This window comes from Phaseolus vulgaris, chromosome 11 (genome assembly GCF_051622355.1).
Source record: "Phaseolus vulgaris cultivar YP4 chromosome 11, ASM5162235v1, whole genome shotgun sequence".
Classification (NCBI taxonomy): domain Eukaryota; kingdom Viridiplantae; phylum Streptophyta; class Magnoliopsida; order Fabales; family Fabaceae; genus Phaseolus; species Phaseolus vulgaris.
In genome coordinates, this window is record NC_143508.1 from 6,007,781 (window position 1) to 6,026,235 (window position 18,455).

The following is an 18,455-nucleotide window of genomic DNA, read 5'->3' on the forward strand; positions in this document are numbered from 1 at the left end:
GAGAGAGAAGAGGATGTAATGAAGTGGTGTACCCACAAATTAGTGCCATCCAACTCACTACCCAATCTTTTGGCTATTCTCTCATTATATTTCTCCACTATAACAAACAAACTCCTCTTCTCTAAAGTAAGGTCATGTTACAATTCGTGCAATTAATCAAATGGAATTTAGTAAAATTTGGAGAAAATAGGTTGTGCTAGATATGGTGGTGTAAATTTGTTGATTTTGACTATAGCTACTTAAAAAACTCGCATATTATTTAAAAAATACAATTTTTTTTATCAATAATAATAAAAATAATCAAATATAAAACATTTTCTAAACTACAATCAACATATTCACTAAGAAAATCAGGAGAGAAAAGTCCATTTTAGATATAAAAAATAATTAGTTATTATAATGACTAAATTAGATACCATCTTATAGATTACAAATATTTTGGTTTCGAAATTAGTTTCTACTATTGTTAAATGGTTTCTAAATTGGTATCTAATTAACAACTAAAGTTTTTTCTACAAAATTTAAAATCTAAATAATTGGTAGTTAAAACCTTGATAACTAATTAGATACCAATTTAAAAACTATTTAACAATAATAAAAACTAATTTAGAAACCAATTTTCTTTTAGTTTTTAAAATGGTTTCTAATTTAATTATTATAACAACTAATTCTTTTTTCTTCTAAAATTGGTTTCTATTTCATTATTTCTATTTCTAAAAATGATTATTTTTTCATTTGGAAACTACATTTATTACTAGTTAGATAGATTCAACAATAAGTTTAATAGTCAAAAATAAAATAAAAAAACAAAAACTTTATGTAAGAAAACATTTCTATAGTAATAATATATGATTGAATAGTAATATTAATCAATGATAGAAATAACAGTATAAACACTATCATCATTAAATTCTGAAATCTAGGTTGGTTTTAGACACGTATATATCAAAATAAATAAACTAATAGTTAGTAATGTAGGATCTTTCCTACATCATAATTAGCATATTGCAAAACATACTTCAATTTAACTTTTATATTTCATAATTTAATTATAAAATCAGCATACTATGTTCAACTACAGCTGGAATACTAGGAGATTTCAATAAATAGTTTTTTATTTAAGCTTTTTCTCTACTTTCACAAATTTGAGAAGTGTGTGATGACGTGTAAATTTAAAAGATTAATATATATATATATATATATATATATATATATATATATATATATATATATATATATAACACCTTCTTTTAACATGAAAACAAAAACAAAAACTATAAGGCCTTATTCGTAGTGATTTGTGGATTTTTTATTTTTGGCTGAAATGATTTTTTATGCAATTTCGAAACACTTTTATATTTATTTCTAAAACTAAGAAAAATATTAGTAAAATTTCTTGTATAGTTTTAATAATAAAAAAATATTATTTTTGGTGATGATTATAGTTTTGGTATGATGATTCTTACAAATGGTTCCATACTCCACTCTTCCTATCTACTTATCATGAAGTTCATGGATAGCACTCATCGAGTAGAAATGTGTAGAATCACACAGAAAATGAGTGTCCAATTAGAACCATTTGAGTGTCCTTAATTTAATCCAATGTTCATCTCCACTTAGTTTCCGAATGCGACCAATTTCGGATCTTTCTAGAGAATTATATACTCCGAATCATGTTTGGACTAATCACATTATAAGCTCAAAAGTATACCATATCGTGATTTTGTCTTAATGCTGTAAATTGGTGCCAATGATCAAGTAACACTTTTTTATGATTTAGAAATTTAGGTAAAGTTTTACCCAGATAAGCAATTCTCGACAATTTGGAGGGATGACTAAAATTAAATTAAATGTTTTCCTTTTCTTGGCGTAGAAACTTTCTGTTTTTGTTTGCTCGTGCTATAAAAATAAATTATTAAATAAAAAATATTTTTTTAAAAAATAATTATTATATTAATTAAAATAAATACTATTAAAAAAGTATTACTATTTATAATAGTTTCTATTATTAATAAATAATTTTTAAATTGATATTTAGCCACCAAAATTTTAACTATCAATTAATTATTCTATAAAATTAGTAGCTAATTAAATACCAATTTTAAAATTATTTATTAATAATAAAAATTATTTTAAATATCAATATTTTTTTAGTCTATAAAATAGTATTTAATTTGATAGCTAAATTAGATATCAATTTAAAAACTATTTATTAATAATAGAAACTAATTTAGATATCAATAATTCTTTTAGTCTTTATAATAATATTTAATTTAGTCAATATAATAACTAATTAATGATTTTCTTGTTATTGTGATTACTTTATTTTTTTTCTATAAAATTAGTCTTAGTGAATTTCTTTTCAGCCACAAAATATTCCTACAAAAAGTGTAAAATTTGAAACAAAGATACTCTTACTCTTATGTTTTGTTTTCCAATCTTTTATTTCATTCCCTAAGATGGCAAGGCACAAAGCACATGTTGAGGCGAATCTAACATCTTTAAATGCAGTCCATAGCATTCTAAGGGATTTGATTTCTTCATTTTATTTATTCATGTTCAGATTTGTTTATTTTCCCCAAATGGAATATGGAACAACCTAAAGTGGACCGACACTGTTGGAGCCGAAATCCTAAATAATGTTGGCTGCAACCCAACATATGGTATTTATTTAGTACAATAGCAGTGACAATTTTTCATCTGAATTATTAACAATAGCTTCTCAGATTTTCACTTTGTACTACTATGAGAGTAAAGATTGCCCATAAAACATTTCAATGATTTCTTCCCATTCTCCACTTGTAAAGTTTGATCTGTCCAATTCCTCTTTCTCTCTTATTGCCAAACCTGGGCCTCCTCTTTTCTAAAGTCAAGGAACGCATTCATTCATCAATTTCTATAAGAAAAGACCAAGTTGCTTCCTAAAGTCATTTCCCTCCACTCATTCATGCATCTAAACCTCACTAATTATTTGTGTCCATTCAAATCCATAATTTTATTGCAACTTGTTGCAACACTAGATCTCCAAAAACTGATACGAGCAAAAGAGTAAATTTGCTTCATCAAAATTTTGATTATATTACTTATTATTCCGACACGTTAATATAGTCTAACATCGCTTAAGAGTCGAGGTCAATGTTAGTTTATATATTTCTTCCACCCTCATTTACCGAAACGTCTTTTAAGACCAAAACTGTGACGGAACACGAAATTTCATAATGGACAATACATCGAATGCGCTGATTAACCCTAACTATGCTATCCTACTAAGATACGATATCCTCTTATTAGCATGAGCTAGAATATCTCACACAAAAGAGATACGATTTTACTTCTTATAATTAATAAAATTTTAAAAATAATAAATCGAATCAAAGTATGAAGTGTAATAAATTTGTGAAGTCCTTGTCATAGGTGACGTGACCATCCTGAATTGGCCATAGAAAGTTAATGATGAATGAGCATGAGTGCACCACATGAACGCGTGGATATGCAGACTTGCTTATTATAAAAATGAAGTCAGGGAATAAGAATAGTGGGAAAACCACGTATAAATAGTGGTAGTAGCCTCACAGAATCCGTAAGCTTATGAAGTGAAGAACAAAAGTTGAAATAATAGAAGAAGGTGGTGTAGGAGAAAATGGTTGAAGAAGAAATCCGAAGGGGTCCCTGGACAGAACAGGAGGACTTCAAACTGGTGTATTTTGTTAACATGTTTGGAGATCGTAGATGGGACTTTATAGCAAAGGTATCAGGTTTGAAGGTGGAGGGAGACAGTGAATAGGTATGAATATTTCATTCTAAGCACCCTTTAACCACGTCACTTTGTTGTAGGTTTGAATAGAACAGGTAAGAGTTGCAGGTTACGGTGGGTTAATTACCTCCACCCTGATCTCAAACGAGGGAAGCTGACATCCCAAGAAGAACACCTCGTCATGGAGCTTCATTCCAAATGGGGAAATAGGTTTGAGAACCATGCAGAAACTAAACTATAAGCTACCTGCTTATGACTCCAAATTTTTCATCTCTTTCAATCTTTTCTTACTCTATTTATGTCTGTCATATTATTCACTCTTCACCTTATTTTGTTGATTAGTTACTTGAACTGTGTTGCTCACTTTAATGCTCCCTTGCAGATGGTCAAGAATTGCTCGGAAGCTACCAGGGCGCACTGACAATGAGATCAAGAATTTCTGGAGGACCCACATGAGGAAAAAGAAGGCTCTAGAGAAAAAACGAGCATCATCATCATCTTCATCGTCGTCATCATCATCACCTGTGTCTTCTAGTTCTCTATCTTCACCATCCTCCAGCAATCATGCTGCGGATTCACATGGTTCCAAAGAGGTTGGAGAAGAGAGCTTTTACGACACAGGTGGATGTGATGACATAATGGGGTTGATCGGTGCTGGAGATGAGGAAGGTGGTGAAAAAGGGTACTCTTTGGATGATATATGGGAAGATATTGTTATGTCAGAAGAGAAGGACATGTATGATATTCTGCAACCTGTGTATGAAGGGCACAGTGAAGAGGGATGCAACTTCTCTTGTCCATATCCAATGATTTATTCTCCATCATCATGGGAGTACAATTCTTCTCATCCCTTATGGGTGATGGATGAAGAAGAAAGTAGCAAGATGTTGTTTCCTACATTAACTGACCAATACTATTCCTGCTATGAACAAGGGAATGATGCATTTCTAACTGGCTAACTAGGGTTCATGATATTTTTTTAATCAATATCTTGTTGTAGTTGTCTGTGCCATCTGTCAGAATAAGAAAGCTTGACATGTACAGCACAATATCTTTGAGCTTTGGGCATGGTTCTCCATAGTGTGACACAGCTGTGATGAATCCCAAGAGTAACTGTAGTGTATTTCAGTGTTTGTGTTTTTGCTTTAAACCAACATCCAATAGTGAGGTTGTATGTTCTGAATGTAAAATAATAATATACATGAGCACTTGTTTAAAATTAAGTTTCAATATCCGATGTGGAACCTATCCATTACAGCACTTTCTTTTTCATTTGAAACATATTAAATTGATGTTAGCCACTACTACTAATGGGTGAATAATTTATATTCACCTTTCCAACCACAAGAACCGTATCAGATGCACTAGGCACATTTTAGTCAACGTGGCGCATTAATGAACTTATGGTTCAGGTTTATTACCAGTAAATCATTTATGGAAAATTTTATTTCAACTGTACATTAAAAAAAGACAAATTTTATAATTGGGATTTGATGAATGTAATTTTAAAATGATTTCATCTTAATAATTTTTTTTTCAATTATAATACAATGGAGAGTATCAATATATCCACTAAATCATTTTTAACAGTTATATATTTAGTCTAGAGATAAAACGTAAGTTCAAAACACATTAATTATTTTAATTATTTTGTTAGAGATTTCACATAAATAACAAAAAAAAATCATAATGTACCGAACAAAAATTGGAGGTCTAGGTGTTTGACATAATAAATCCATTAAACTCAACATCAGATTAATAATTCCAAACAGTGATTAAACATTAGGTAATGTACTCTTAATTATGACCTAAACGCTAATTCGACTCAATAATAATGAGTCCACATAATAATCATATAAATAGTCATGAGTTTCGATAGAAAAAAAAAATATGTCATCATCGCGTATTAATTATATCGAGCACCAAATATTAAAACTGACTTGAGTGTTAGAGTACCTTTTACATGTATCATCCAGACCAAAAACTTATGCATGGGTGAAGAGTTATGAAGGAGGAGTGGTGAGAGTGATCCAAGGAGAGGGAGTTGTTTGGTGAAGTGAAAAAGGAGGAAAGATGACTGATGATCAAAAGAGGTAATAGTTCTCTCCGTCCCCTTTTATATTAGAATACATAATATATAAATAAATATAAATATAAATTTTATTTATAAATTAATTTTATAAAATTGAATTAAGGTTAAATTAGTGTACTTAATATATTTTTAATTATAAAAGTCATTAGGAAAATATAAATTACATTATACCTTTTTGTTCCAACTTATTTTTTTTTTTATTCATTTCTTTATTTTACACGTGACACATCTATCTTACATTTTTTAATACTATTCGTGAATAAGGACTAGGCGAGTGGGAAATATAGGTAATAATAGTACATGAATATTCAAATTCAAAAAAAGGAAATAAAACAAATTTTGTTAATATAATATCAAATCAAAACTAGGTGAATTCACCCATTTCAAAATTAAGTTAATATAAAAATAAAATAAAATAGACTTTTTTGGGTACAGGCGTGACAATTTTTTATTGTACAGTTAAATTTTATATTTAAACTTGAAATTTAAAACATGAGCTCTTAAATTTAAAATTAAATAATAAAAAATTACACAAACTTTTTTAAGTACAATTTACTATAATTGTTATATAAAAACTGTACGGCGGGTTTTTTTTTATGGCGAAAATTTTAAGAATAGTATAAAATATTTATATTATAAATTATAGATTATATATTTGAAGCTTAATTGTATGAATTATTTATAACCATTACGTAATTTGTTAAATTATCTAGTCCTGACTTAAATACTATGCTTTGGTTTAACAAGAAAATTAGATTAATGAAGATGCACCCTGAGCTGAATTGGACACCACTTATATATAGATATTTTCTTAACATTGACCTAACAGTAACAAATTTTTAATTAACTTTGCAAATAGGAGCACTTACGTATCATGTATCCATAAAAAAATTACTAATACGAATCAAACCTAAATTAAGTAAAAGAGTGCTTCAATTATTTATAGTGAAATTTGATTCATTGGACCACTTGAAATATAAATTATGTTGTTTGAAGTTGACCTCACTTGAATTATAAACTATTACAATTTGAGAAGAAGTAGATTATTTTAGTAATACAAATAACTCCTAGAAATAATTTCGTAACAAAATTTAAGATCTGTTGTTACAAAGTAATATTGCAGGAATGAAGTCTTCTTCACAGAGTAATTTGGTAGGAATGAATGTTTTTCACTTGCTATATGTTTTTAGTCTTTGTTATTCGGTTTTCAGTTTTGTTGTTCTTTTGGTGTGTATGGTAGAAGTATTTGCGATGACATTTCGATATTTAACTAAATTTTCATTATTTTATTCTTGTGGAGTGACTTCTTCTTATTTATAGGTGTATTTTTGAATTTTTAGGATGCTATGTTTTAATACAGTTAATCTAATCTACTTGATAGACATGATTTATGTGTGATTACCATGTAATATTTATTTAATACTAATACTTAATTAATATGAGATGTAGATTGGATTCCTGGTCATCGGCATCCGGTCTTCAGTATTGTCATCCTTTCGTTTTTTCAGGCATGAGTACCTGCAATGATACTCTGATGCTCAAGTTAGTTTTAAATATATTAGTGTCAAAGGTTCTAGGATCAAAATTTCATTATCTTATTCTTGTGGAGTGACTTCTTTTTATGGGTGTGGTTTTGAACCTGTTCTAGCCAAGTCAGATGACCCTCAGCTAGAGCATCAAAGATAACCAGAAGCAGTGTTTTTCAGTCCTAGTATTGTGTTTTTTCTGCTTGACTTCCCTTCTTCCTTATATAGGTCCTGACGCCTATCCCTCTATGTAACGATCTTCTTTCCTGAATTAATTCTTTCAATAAATTCTCGTAACCCCCCTCCGATAATTTCTCCAAAACTCTTTATGAAGATTCTGAAAGTATCGTCATTAGTCCCTCAATATCAAAAAGTTACTATAGGTTGACCCATAACCTCACATAACCTTTAGGATGCTATGTATTAATACGTCCCAACATAAACACAATCCAATTTACCACCTAATAATAATGATTTATGTGTGTTTACCATACGCAACTATTCGAACATCTATTATATTCAATCTCAATTATATTTAGTCTCACGATAATATTAGTTATTGAAAATACTATGATTGATGCTTTTGAATTTAAGTATATTTTATTAAATAGAATATTTAATTTAAAAATAAATTTTATCTTGGCTTTAATAGGTGATTATGTGAGAATAAGTTAATCTCATTACCTTAATATATTATTAAATTATACTACTTATATACTTAAATTAACTTTTTCTCTAGTTGACAGTTAATGAATATTTGTAAAAATAAATAGATAATATTAGGCAAACATCTATTTAGTATATATATATATATATGAGAAAAAAATATAAATGTGATTCAAAGTAAAAGTGAACCGGTGCGATTGGTTGGTTCGAGAGTTTATTTTACCCATCTCCGGCGAAGTAGGGAAGGAGACGAGGGAAACGAGAAATCGAGAGACGGAGAATGTCTCGTATCTCCACATTCTATCTCCTCGCTTACAACTCCTTTCAGACCGTTGGATGGTACAAATTACAATTCTTCATCTCATCTCTTTCTTTAATTTCTCTTCTAACTCTCTAATTTCTCACTCGCAGGACGCTTTCCTTAATTAAGATTTTGTACAATGTTCTCGTCACTGCTTCCATCAACGGAACCTATGCTTCCGCCGGCAACTTAATATGTCAGTTCATTCCCAAAATACCCTTCTCGCAATTCTATTATTCAATACACTGTGAACAAAACAAACACATGTTTTTTTTTATAACTTTTTTCAGTTTAATTACTCACTTGTGATTTATACTTGCAATGTTTGCATTTTAATCTGTATAGATAGAATTTTTTCGTTTCAATTCCTACTCCTGGATTTTTTAATCGAGGTAATGTTCAAATTTAGTCATTAACATTTTATGTTGCTAAAAAAAATCATATAAGTCACTCGAATGTTTTAATATTGCATTTAATAAGCGATTATAATAATAGTAACAAGTGTTTAGAGATACAAATATGTTAGTTTTAGAATATATTTGAATTTTTAAATTCTAACAGAGTAAATTACACTTGTTTTTTTTTTTTTCAATTTAGTCCGATATCTTTCTTTTACGCAGAAAATTCTTTAATTATTTTGACAACATTATATTATATTGATATCCTTATAAATTATGGTAGTCCCTTTTAAAGTTTGAAAAATATTATGTAAAATAAAAATAAAAATAAGGAAAGCTAGTGTAATTTGCTCAAACTAATATGAAATATTGAGACAGTTTCAGAGATTAAATTGAACATTTATTTTCTTAAAATTTGTTTTATTATCTTTCAATAACTTTTAACTATTTTAGTCTTTATATTTTTTAATTTGTTTTAGTACTTACTTTGGGACGAGACTAAAATAGATTAAGAAGTGCAGTGGTAAAGTGTAGAACTGTAATTTTTAACAAGAGTAGAGATTTGTTTAATTAAAGCTAATATTTGCTCTGCCTTGGTACTTGATGCAAGGTTTTCTGCAATGTGCTGCATTTTTGGAAGTTATACACGGAGCTATCGGTGCGTTTGCTACTTGAATGAAATTGAATTGCTTTGTTAGTAGAACACATAGTTTAAATTTTAAGAAGCAATTTTAATGAGTCAATTTCAGGTATTGTGCCCAGCGGAGTTTTGCTTCCTCTTATGCAATGGGGAGGAAGAACCCATTTTGTGCTTGCCATTGTTCGGAAACTTGATGAGGTTTTATGGCTCACTTTCAGTTCTCTTGTCTTTTTGTTTTGCCAAATATCAGTATGCCACTGAAATAGAAAATGTTATCCCAATTTATTAATGTTTTACCTTTTTTGGCTAAAGGCTTTCCACAAGTGCGACATGTGTTGGCAAGACTCATTTTGAATAGTATAGTTCCATTTCTTTCCACTTTCGTTTCCACATGCTCTTGTTCATGGAATGAACCACTATATTTAGTTTTTGAAATTATTTACAGCGAACATTTTGAAAATCCTCTGTGTAAAATGACATATTTTTTTATGTAAAATGACAATGAAATGCATGAAGTCCTGAGGACTAATCTGAAAGTTTACTCGCGTATGCAATGGTTGACAATCAGACACAGATGCTAACATTGGCTCTTTGTCGCATGCTTTCTGTAGCTCCAGGAATTACCTTCAGTTTTTATCACTTTTCTTGCATGGAGTATGGGTGAGGTAATTTGTTTATATTTTTATTGGATGTAGTTCATTGAATTTTCTAGCATTACCTTCTGGTTTAACATTTAAAACAGTTGTTACATAACCATTTAAAGCAACAATGTTGATCATGTCTGATGTGTTCAGCAATAATAGGAAAATGACTTAATAACACATGAAAAGTTCACTTTTTACAAATTTTAGCATATTATAGATTGAGGTCATCTTTAATGTTCCCAAACTTCTTTTAACCGCGAGTTTATGTCATCCCTAGTGTAACATAGAATTCCTATTATTTTTTTTTTCTTTTTAAGAGAATATCAGGTGACTTTTTCATGGTGTGTATGTATTGTGAACTGTAGCCTGATATTTCCTTCTACGGCACTAATGGTTTATGTCTGATCCATGGAAATTATCTTATAAAAGAAATATATCATGATCTTTTTTCAAGTTAGAAAGATGACTGGGACTGCAATCTTTGGCGATGCAGGTCATTAGGTATTCACATTATGCTTTCAGTTGTTTGGGGAATTGTCCTTCTTGGATGACCTATCTCAGGTATTTTTCTATCTTAGGCCACATACTTAACTTGAACAAGGTTAATATCTTCGATTATTTTTATAGAGTACTCTTTTCAAAGTAAATGCTTGTTGCTATCCTCTAATTAGGTACACCGCGTTTATTGTGCTGTATCCTTTGGGAGTGGGTCCTGGTGAAAGTGAGTTCATAAATTAATATCTCCCTTCAATCTCTTGGAAATCCCTTTTGGAATGAATTTTAATCAATTTCACAACTTAATTATAGAGATGGATAAAATTTTAAAAAATTACTAAAATGAGTAAGTCGTGTAATCTTGAAATAACTTCATTTCAAATACACAGAAGTCATGTCACCTTGACACGATGTTACCATGACTTATCAATTTTAATACTCTTTTTAAAATATTATCTATTTTGATAATTAACGTGTGAAATTGCACCTGATTAAAAAAATATTTGAATTTTGAAACAAATTTACAGTAGGCTTGACTTCTACCTATTCCTTTCTAAACCAAATGCCATCATCCCCTTCATAAAGTAACTGATATGTATTATATATTGCAGTATGGACTATGTACCAGGCGCTTCCAATTATAAAGAAGAAGAATCTCTATGCAGATTCCTTTTCAGGCCTCCCATTTAGTTATTATGAGTTCCTTAAGGTAGTAAGTCCTTATACGTAACAAATAATCCATAGCCTCAAAAGGATCTCCCATTGATTACCGGACTTTCTACTAGAGAGGAGACAAAAAAAATGCTTGAAATGAAAACTATTGTGTCAATGCATTTTGGATAAAAGACTTGTGGTTTGAACAAATTTTTTCATAAACACATCTAGAAGGTAAAAATAAGAAAAAAATGATTTGAATTTCTTTATAAACTAAAATTAGGTTATGTATAAATTAATTTGGTAGAAACTCTTTCCATGTAGTCTTTTTAAATTTTTGTTTTTAATTTCTGCATTAATTAATTTTAACTAGTGGAAGAACTCATAAATTTTTCTTATTTTTTCATAGAAATGTTTATGGAGAAATTTGTTCTAGGATACTCTTATTAAGTATTTATTGAAGAAGGGCTTACCATGTAAAACCTATGCATAAGTTGATTTTATGATAAAAATTTAAATAAGATTATGCCATAAGTTATTTTCATAATTTTTAACAAACAAGTGGTGATGCAAAAAGATAAGTCCAAATAAACTGTACATAAGCTCCTCCAAGACAACCCAAGTGTTGAGAACTGACTGAAACTGGTTTTTGCTTCATATCAAATGTCTTTTTGTGTCCCTTTCAATTCAATCTTGTATAATTGTAGCTTATGTACACGTCCATGAATTGTTTATTCTTTTAATTTATGCTCCATTTCTCTCATTCAGGTTGTACTTGTAATTTATCCGTTCCTTTGGTTCAAACTTTACCTGCACATGTTCAAGCAACGACGTGCAAAACTTTATAAACGCCATGACAAGAAAAAGGCTTGAGGGGCTTTACAAAACTTTATAAACACCGTTCTTCATGGTTAGTCATATTATTGGATTGATGATTAAATTTCTGAACTTGTGTTTTAGTTCCGTACACTATGTATTTTTGTTAAAATTAATAGCATTCTGTGTGACACTGGAAACACTCATTCTGAAATTTATTTATTTCCTTTTCAATTTTCTCCATGACTGGATTCTAGTGTCAAATAATGCATTTGTTCCCTGCAGTAATGATTATGGTAGGAATTGGAAGAGAGACCATGATTTGTAATATTTTGCCTTCAGTTTTGTGTACAGATTTCTACCCCGTGAATTTATATTGATAGCTTGTTGATAAAATGAATTAGTTCATTCTTATTCTAAAATATTGCATTTCGAGTTTATGGTCTTCTGGATAGTAAGCATTATATGTAAATATTGTCTCCCTTAAGAATCATTCATAAGGAGCAAGAGGATGTAAAGTTTGCTTAAACCTTAGAAGTTTAAATGTGACAATTACTTGGTAAATTATCTCATAGATCAGGACAAATATGCAACCAAAAGCAAAACAAGGAAATTGAAACAACAAAGAGAACCCTCATGAAAAGCTAAGAAATGTAATTTAGGTCCTAATAATCTGCGACGGATAGCTGTTCATAAGAGTTTGGAGTGATGAAGAAAGTGCTGTACACAACAGCAGCAATAGCAGAGCCAATTAATGGGCCAACCCAGTAGACCCAATGGTTGGCCCATATCCCACTAACAACAGCGGGCCCAAAGGAAACTGCTGGGTTCATGGATGCACCATCAAAGGCACCACCAGCTAAGATGTTTGCACCCACAATGAAACCAATTGCCATTGGAGCAATTATACCAAGTTGACCCTTCTTTGGGTCCACTGCAGTGGCATACACTGTGTAAACCAAACCAAAAGTCATCACAATCTCAAAAACTAGTGCATTTGCAGATCCCACCCCAGGAGATAATGAGAATGCAGATGTCTCCTGCAACGGACACACAAAAAAAGGAAAACTAATCACTAAAATTAACATAATTCAACATTGTATTTCACACTATTTTGTGACTTCTTATCTGGGATTATGTTTTGGGAGACCACTTTATCATTAAATTATAATATTAATAATGAATTTAATACTAAATCAAAAACTATTTTTCATTTTACATCATCAAAAACTTCAAAAAGAAATTTCAAAAACTAAATTAACTATATCTTATATCATCATAGTAAATTAAACTAAAACAAATATAAGTAAAGTGTCTTACCAATCCACCAGTGGCAAATTTAAGCAGGAAGCAAGCCACTACAGAGCCAAGCAACTGAGCAATCCAGTACAAAAGGCCTCTGAGGAGGGTTATGTGGCCACCAATAAAGGCACCAAATGTGACAGCAGGGTTAACATGGCCACCTGAGATGTTAGCACCAACTGAGACAGCAACAAAAAGAGCAAATGCATGAGACAGTGCTGCTGCCACCACCCCATCTGCTGTTGCTGGACTATTGTTTGTCAGTTTGTCTGTCAAAAACACACCCCAATAGTTCATAATATACTTACTGCATGCTTCATACTGTCAATGAAAATCAGACTAAGAAGAGTTGTGTGCTCAAATATGAATAAGGACTTACTAAATGCCATTCCAGAGCCTTCCCCTGCAAAGACAAATATTAGCATAGAGATGAACTCAGCAAGAGCAGCCTGCAATGCATCGGCTTGGCCAAACTCTGAAGGATTTCCAATGGTAATTCTAGAATTCGCCATCTTTGTTTTCTTTGCTCAAAGATTTCAACTATAAGCTTTTTTGCTGATAAGCTATGTTACCAAAGCTTCTTCCTCAAGCTGTTGCTCAAATGCTTCTTATATATACTAATGACCTGCTGCTGCATTTCACCTTGTTTAACTTGTAGCACAAAAAAACACTTGGGTAATATGAAAAAGAAAAGCTTTTGGTAAGGCAAAATTATACAATTCTTTTTCTTCTTTCTTTTTTCCTACTTTCCATCTCTCTTGTTTATAAAATAAAAAGTTCTATATTCTATAATAATATTAATAGAGCAGTTTAATTATAAGATATCTTCAGTATATTAATTAGTTGAAAAACACTTTTAAATATAGTTAATTCATCTCATATTTCATATAAACAGAATTTGTGCATGATGAAAAAGTGGTCGGGGCCTCCTTTTTGTTTCGGTGAAGCCACGTGTACGGTTTGATGTGATGTGATGTGATGAGGTGCATCACCGACTGTGACCAATGGGTGATGATAGGTCCCCAATTAGCATTAGGACCAACCCACTTAGGTTGTGGTCTGGCCGGATCTTAAAAAAATTATTTTTTGGATGTCAAAATATTTTTATAAGTGTAAAAATATTCAAAGGTGTGAAATAAATGACTATATTAAAATTAAAAAATACATTTAGTTATTTATAAATTTATATGTATGAAAAAAAGTTTGGGAAAACGAGATCTTTCATACAACATCAAGCTCCGCTACTGTACATGGGTGATTTCATAACTTATATTATTTATAAACACATTTGTTTAAATTTCTTTTATCGTATTTTGCATTTTTTTTAATACCTTTCTATCTTAAAACCTTTTTAAATAACCTTCTATTTGCAAATTTTATAACTTGCTTAATGGAACAGATGAGAGAATAGTTATAATGATGTGATTTTTTTTCGAAGTCTACCTCCATGGACTAGTCCTAGAGTGGCCCACGAAATGAATGGCTTGGCTCCTAATTAGACGGTTTCCTTAATAAATATTTTGACGTTAAAGTTGTCATGTATGATATAGTTGCGAAGATTGATTCATACGTCTTACTGTTAGTCCATACTAAGTGAAAATGTATTTTTTTCTTTCTGTAAAAATTAAATTAATATTTAAAATTTCACATCATTTATATTCTGGATTATATAATTTAAAATATATTTTTGATTCTGGATTATATAATTTAAAATATATTTTTGAATCTGAAAGTATTCTTTTGCATTTATAAAATCTAGAAGTAATTTAAAAAAATAACCAGATTACATATCCAGAAACTAATCTAGAAATAAAATTAAAGTAATTTTCTTTGATTTTAATAAAATAATTATTAAATTTTTATATATTAAAAATAAAACTTGATTTTCTTTACATTAATTATTTTTTATTCTTAATAAATACTTTTTGAATTGGACACTTTACGGATACGTGTCCTACAGGTGTCATACGAGTATCGGTGTCCGATATATCGGACACCGCCACGCCATTTAAAAGAAGTGTTTGAGCTTGATAGGGTACAACACTCTTCATCATTCTCAAAAGGGTATTTTTAGAATTAAAAGAAAAAAGTATAGAAGGCAAGGGGAAGGTATGCAAGAGTGAGAATTTGCCTTCTAATTATTATGTCCTCATGCTGGTTTGTGTCCCGATTCCTAGTAATCTTTTTTTTTTCTATCTCCATATAGAGTATGCATCAGTTTGGGGCATTATTTAATTTTCCAAATGATTGCTACTCGATTAATCTTTAAAATATGGCGGCAATTCTACTGCACTGCATAGCGTAGGAAGGTTTTTCACTCTGAAAATATCAGCTTAGTGTGAACTAAGACAACTAGCCCCACACTCAAGATACTAGATACTAAGTCAATACTGAATAGTAACAAACATATTAGCAAGGCACAGAACGTACAGTACTAAAGACATCTATTTCCAGAGAGATTAGGGTCGATACATAACAGGGAAAACTACAGACAAGTATTATAATGAAGGAAATAACCTGAATTAGAAATTAATAACTATTGTGGGTTTTCTTCAACCAGATTTAGGTACACAATCAAAACTGAATTCAAAACATGGGATACAGACTGAGAGAGATTATCCAGAGCATCTCTCTTGTGTTATTACAATCCATAAAATCAAGACAAGCAAAGTAATCTTGACAAATCCAACATAGTGCCAAACCAGTGCAGATCTCGCGATTTAGAAGTCACCTGAAATGCGTATGAACACCACAATGTCCTATTATTAGAATTCAAGCATTTAGACGCATGCCTAATAACATATAATAGATGGAGCATAAAACAATCAGGTATAGTGATAAAATACGTTGTAGAATCGATGACAATAATGACTTATCGCTAATAATTCCTCAATTAAAGCCCAATAATCATGCGGAAAATTATGTTATAATAAACCAAATCGGTCAAGTTTTAAAAAATATGTTCCATCAACTCGGAAAATTATTTTCCTGTCCAGCATAGGTTCGAGAGAAAAACAACCACATTCATTGTCACAGTTTATCTACACACAAAAAGGCAATTGAAAATTCAGCCTAATATGACCATTGACCAAGATGCTGACATACATAGCTCTGATCCGGCCAACAGTTGGGTCAAACAACAAACTAGATTTATACACATCTAGCTCAGAAAGGAAATGCACCCTTCTATAAGAAGATGCAATGCAGAAACTAGTACGATAATTCTAGTAATTCAGCATGATGAATTTCAAGGATTACATTATCAACCTTTATTAGAATTCCAAACACAATATTAAATAAGAAAATTGCTCACACATCAATCATATCCAAATATCTATATAAACAAGTCAAAGACACCAAAGAAAACATGAAACAAAACAAAACAAAACTGCATTTAAAAATCTTTTAATTGGTTGGGCCCGTTCACGTTTTGTTTTTACATCTTTGCTGCAAAGTGTACAAATATTAAGTAGGTAATGCTTAGAGTTTTGTTATTATAAAAAAGGGATAAACTCTTGAGAACGAAATAGAGATATACAACACATTTATATTCCCTGTTTATTTGAACAGGTTACCTGGTCGGTTCACCAGTTCAATCGGCCAGTCCAGTTTTCAAAACCTTTTTTTTATACTCATATAGGTCATCCATTCCATTTCATTTCAAAAATTCTAAATCAAAATTAAAAAAATCCAAAATATCCAAGTTCAAATCCTAAAATCCAAATGTATAGGTCTGCCATTGTCTACGTACAGCACTCACATTTCCAGCACACCTAGCAAACCCAAGCAAGTTGTTCAGAGATTGTACCAGGTTTAGATTAAAGCAAGACGTATAAGAGGCCGGTGTTCTAATTTCTACTGTGACCAGAAATATACTATTAGGCATAATTGTTGAGCTTTAGTGCATGTTCATATAGTTCTTGCTTCTGATGCAGTGATTTTGAAAAACTTATTGCTTGCAGGAGTTGGAGGACATTGGGCCAGATTTGGCACAGCACCAAACTATTGCAGATAACATTGTGCTTCAAAGAAGCTAAATGGGAAGACGAGATAAAGGGCAGCATTGGAACTACTTATCCTGATCTCAACATTGAGGACAAGATTGAAATGGACGGGAGGGATATTTATATGTACATCGACCAAGACCAGGATGCTACCATAGCTGATCAAGTCAATAGTCAGGAACAAACCGACTAAATTTATACAGTAGTAAGAAATATAATTGCTGTTACCATTTCTATTAGAACTTAGGGTATATAACGAAGATAGAATTCTGTTAGGAAGTCGAGTGTAAACAGTACAAATAGGATGAATTGAGAGCAAATCGATTATTAGAATAAATCTGTGAATTTCCATATCTCTCTCATCTTTCTCTATTCGCCACTTTGAATTGCTAACACGGTACAAAACGACGTATCATTATACGTACAGCAAAATATCAAAGAGGAATCGCCATTTCCCAATAGACAAAATTCATAAACTACACAAGACAAATAAACAACCTCGCCCGCTTAAATTTTCAACAATTGGAAACAGTAGAAACACACTCGTACGAAATATTAAAGAACAGAAACACAAATGAAAACGCCTCGCAGATAGGGTTACCTTTTGTGCGCCTGAACGAACTTCGAATTCTTAGCGTCTTCCTCTGCCAAAAGAAAACGAGATAGTGAATTAGTGAATTACGATTCGATCATAGAGAAAACACAGTTAAATTCATCAAAAAGAGAGAGTAATTGATGTGGTGATTTACCGGTAAGGCCGAGGGAAAACTTGGTGATTATGGCTCCGGTGACGGCGAATCCAACGAGGAAAGGCCAGTTCCGTTTCCATTCGCGCCTGAAAAAAACGGGCCATGGATCGAACTTTCGCATTTTGTACCTCTTTTTATCAACGCTGCTGTTAATGCAATGCTATTTTCTCAAGCTTGCTTCTGCTGCTTTGTTATTGTAGTCGCTGCTACCGAATCGGAGATCTGAAAGGGTTTCCTGGTTATACCTTTTTGTGAATCCAAGTGGATATAATCCAAATTTAATTGGGCTTCAAAAAAGGGCCAGAGAGAGAAGGCATGTTCGTTGGGCTGCTCTGGCTTTTGAGGGACTGCTTCTTCCTGTACCTCCATATGTTCCTGTGCCACCCCATACAAAACATATGTTCCTGTGCCACC

General features: G+C 31.1%; 4 protein-coding genes across 9 annotated transcripts; 2 read left to right on the top strand and 2 right to left on the bottom strand.

Moving 5' to 3' along the window:
* The first annotated feature begins 3,419 nt into the window (after window positions 1–3,419).
* On the top strand, window positions 3,420–4,973 carry LOC137822167 (transcription factor MYB59). 3 transcript variants are annotated; one of them, XM_068627082.2, is made up of 3 exons: window positions 3,420–3,748; window positions 3,835–3,964; window positions 4,137–4,973. In XM_068627082.2, exons 1-3 carry the CDS (start codon window positions 3,730–3,732, stop codon window positions 4,711–4,713), a joined length of 726 nt encoding a protein of 241 aa, XP_068483183.2. In that variant the 5' UTR covers window positions 3,420–3,729; the 3' UTR covers window positions 4,714–4,973. The 3 variants fall into 3 exon arrangements, with proteins under 3 accessions (XP_068483183.2, XP_090153093.1, XP_090153094.1); XM_090296967.1 differs by having other exon boundaries at window positions 3,470–3,755; XM_090296968.1 differs by lacking the exon at window positions 3,835–3,964 and having other exon boundaries at window positions 3,644–3,784.
* A 3,213-nt stretch (window positions 4,974–8,186) lies between these two features.
* Window positions 8,187–12,227, top strand: LOC137822221 (Protein-tyrosine phosphatase-like, PTPLA). Of its 4 annotated transcripts, XM_068627139.2 has the most exons (9): window positions 8,187–8,377; window positions 8,450–8,535; window positions 9,348–9,395; window positions 9,487–9,575; window positions 9,989–10,042; window positions 10,515–10,582; window positions 10,693–10,742; window positions 11,128–11,225; window positions 11,939–12,227. In XM_068627139.2, the coding sequence occupies exons 1-9, from the start codon at window positions 8,319–8,321 to the stop codon at window positions 12,041–12,043; spliced, it is 657 nt and encodes a 218-aa protein (XP_068483240.2). In that variant the 5' UTR covers window positions 8,187–8,318; the 3' UTR covers window positions 12,044–12,227. The 4 variants fall into 4 exon arrangements, with proteins under 4 accessions (XP_068483240.2, XP_068483275.2, XP_090153095.1 ...); XM_068627174.2 differs by lacking the exon at window positions 11,128–11,225 and having other exon boundaries at window positions 8,198–8,377; XM_090296969.1 differs by lacking the exon at window positions 10,693–10,742 and having other exon boundaries at window positions 8,198–8,377.
* Window positions 12,228–12,522: 295 nt separating this feature from the next.
* Window positions 12,523–13,922, bottom strand: LOC137822101 (aquaporin TIP1-3). The gene is made up of 3 exons (XM_068627028.2): window positions 13,668–13,922; window positions 13,307–13,557; window positions 12,523–13,026 (listed from the first exon to the last, which is right to left on the bottom strand). The coding sequence occupies exons 1-3, from the start codon at window positions 13,798–13,800 to the stop codon at window positions 12,652–12,654; spliced, it is 759 nt and encodes a 252-aa protein (XP_068483129.2). The 5' UTR covers window positions 13,801–13,922; the 3' UTR covers window positions 12,523–12,651.
* A 3,967-nt stretch (window positions 13,923–17,889) lies between these two features.
* Window positions 17,890–18,284, bottom strand: LOC137822755 (ATP synthase small subunit 6, mitochondrial). The gene is made up of 2 exons (XM_068627780.2): window positions 18,042–18,284; window positions 17,890–17,936 (listed from the first exon to the last, which is right to left on the bottom strand). The coding sequence occupies exons 1-2, from the start codon at window positions 18,160–18,162 to the stop codon at window positions 17,890–17,892; spliced, it is 168 nt and encodes a 55-aa protein (XP_068483881.1). The 5' UTR covers window positions 18,163–18,284.
* Between the last annotated feature and the right edge of the window lie 171 nt (window positions 18,285–18,455).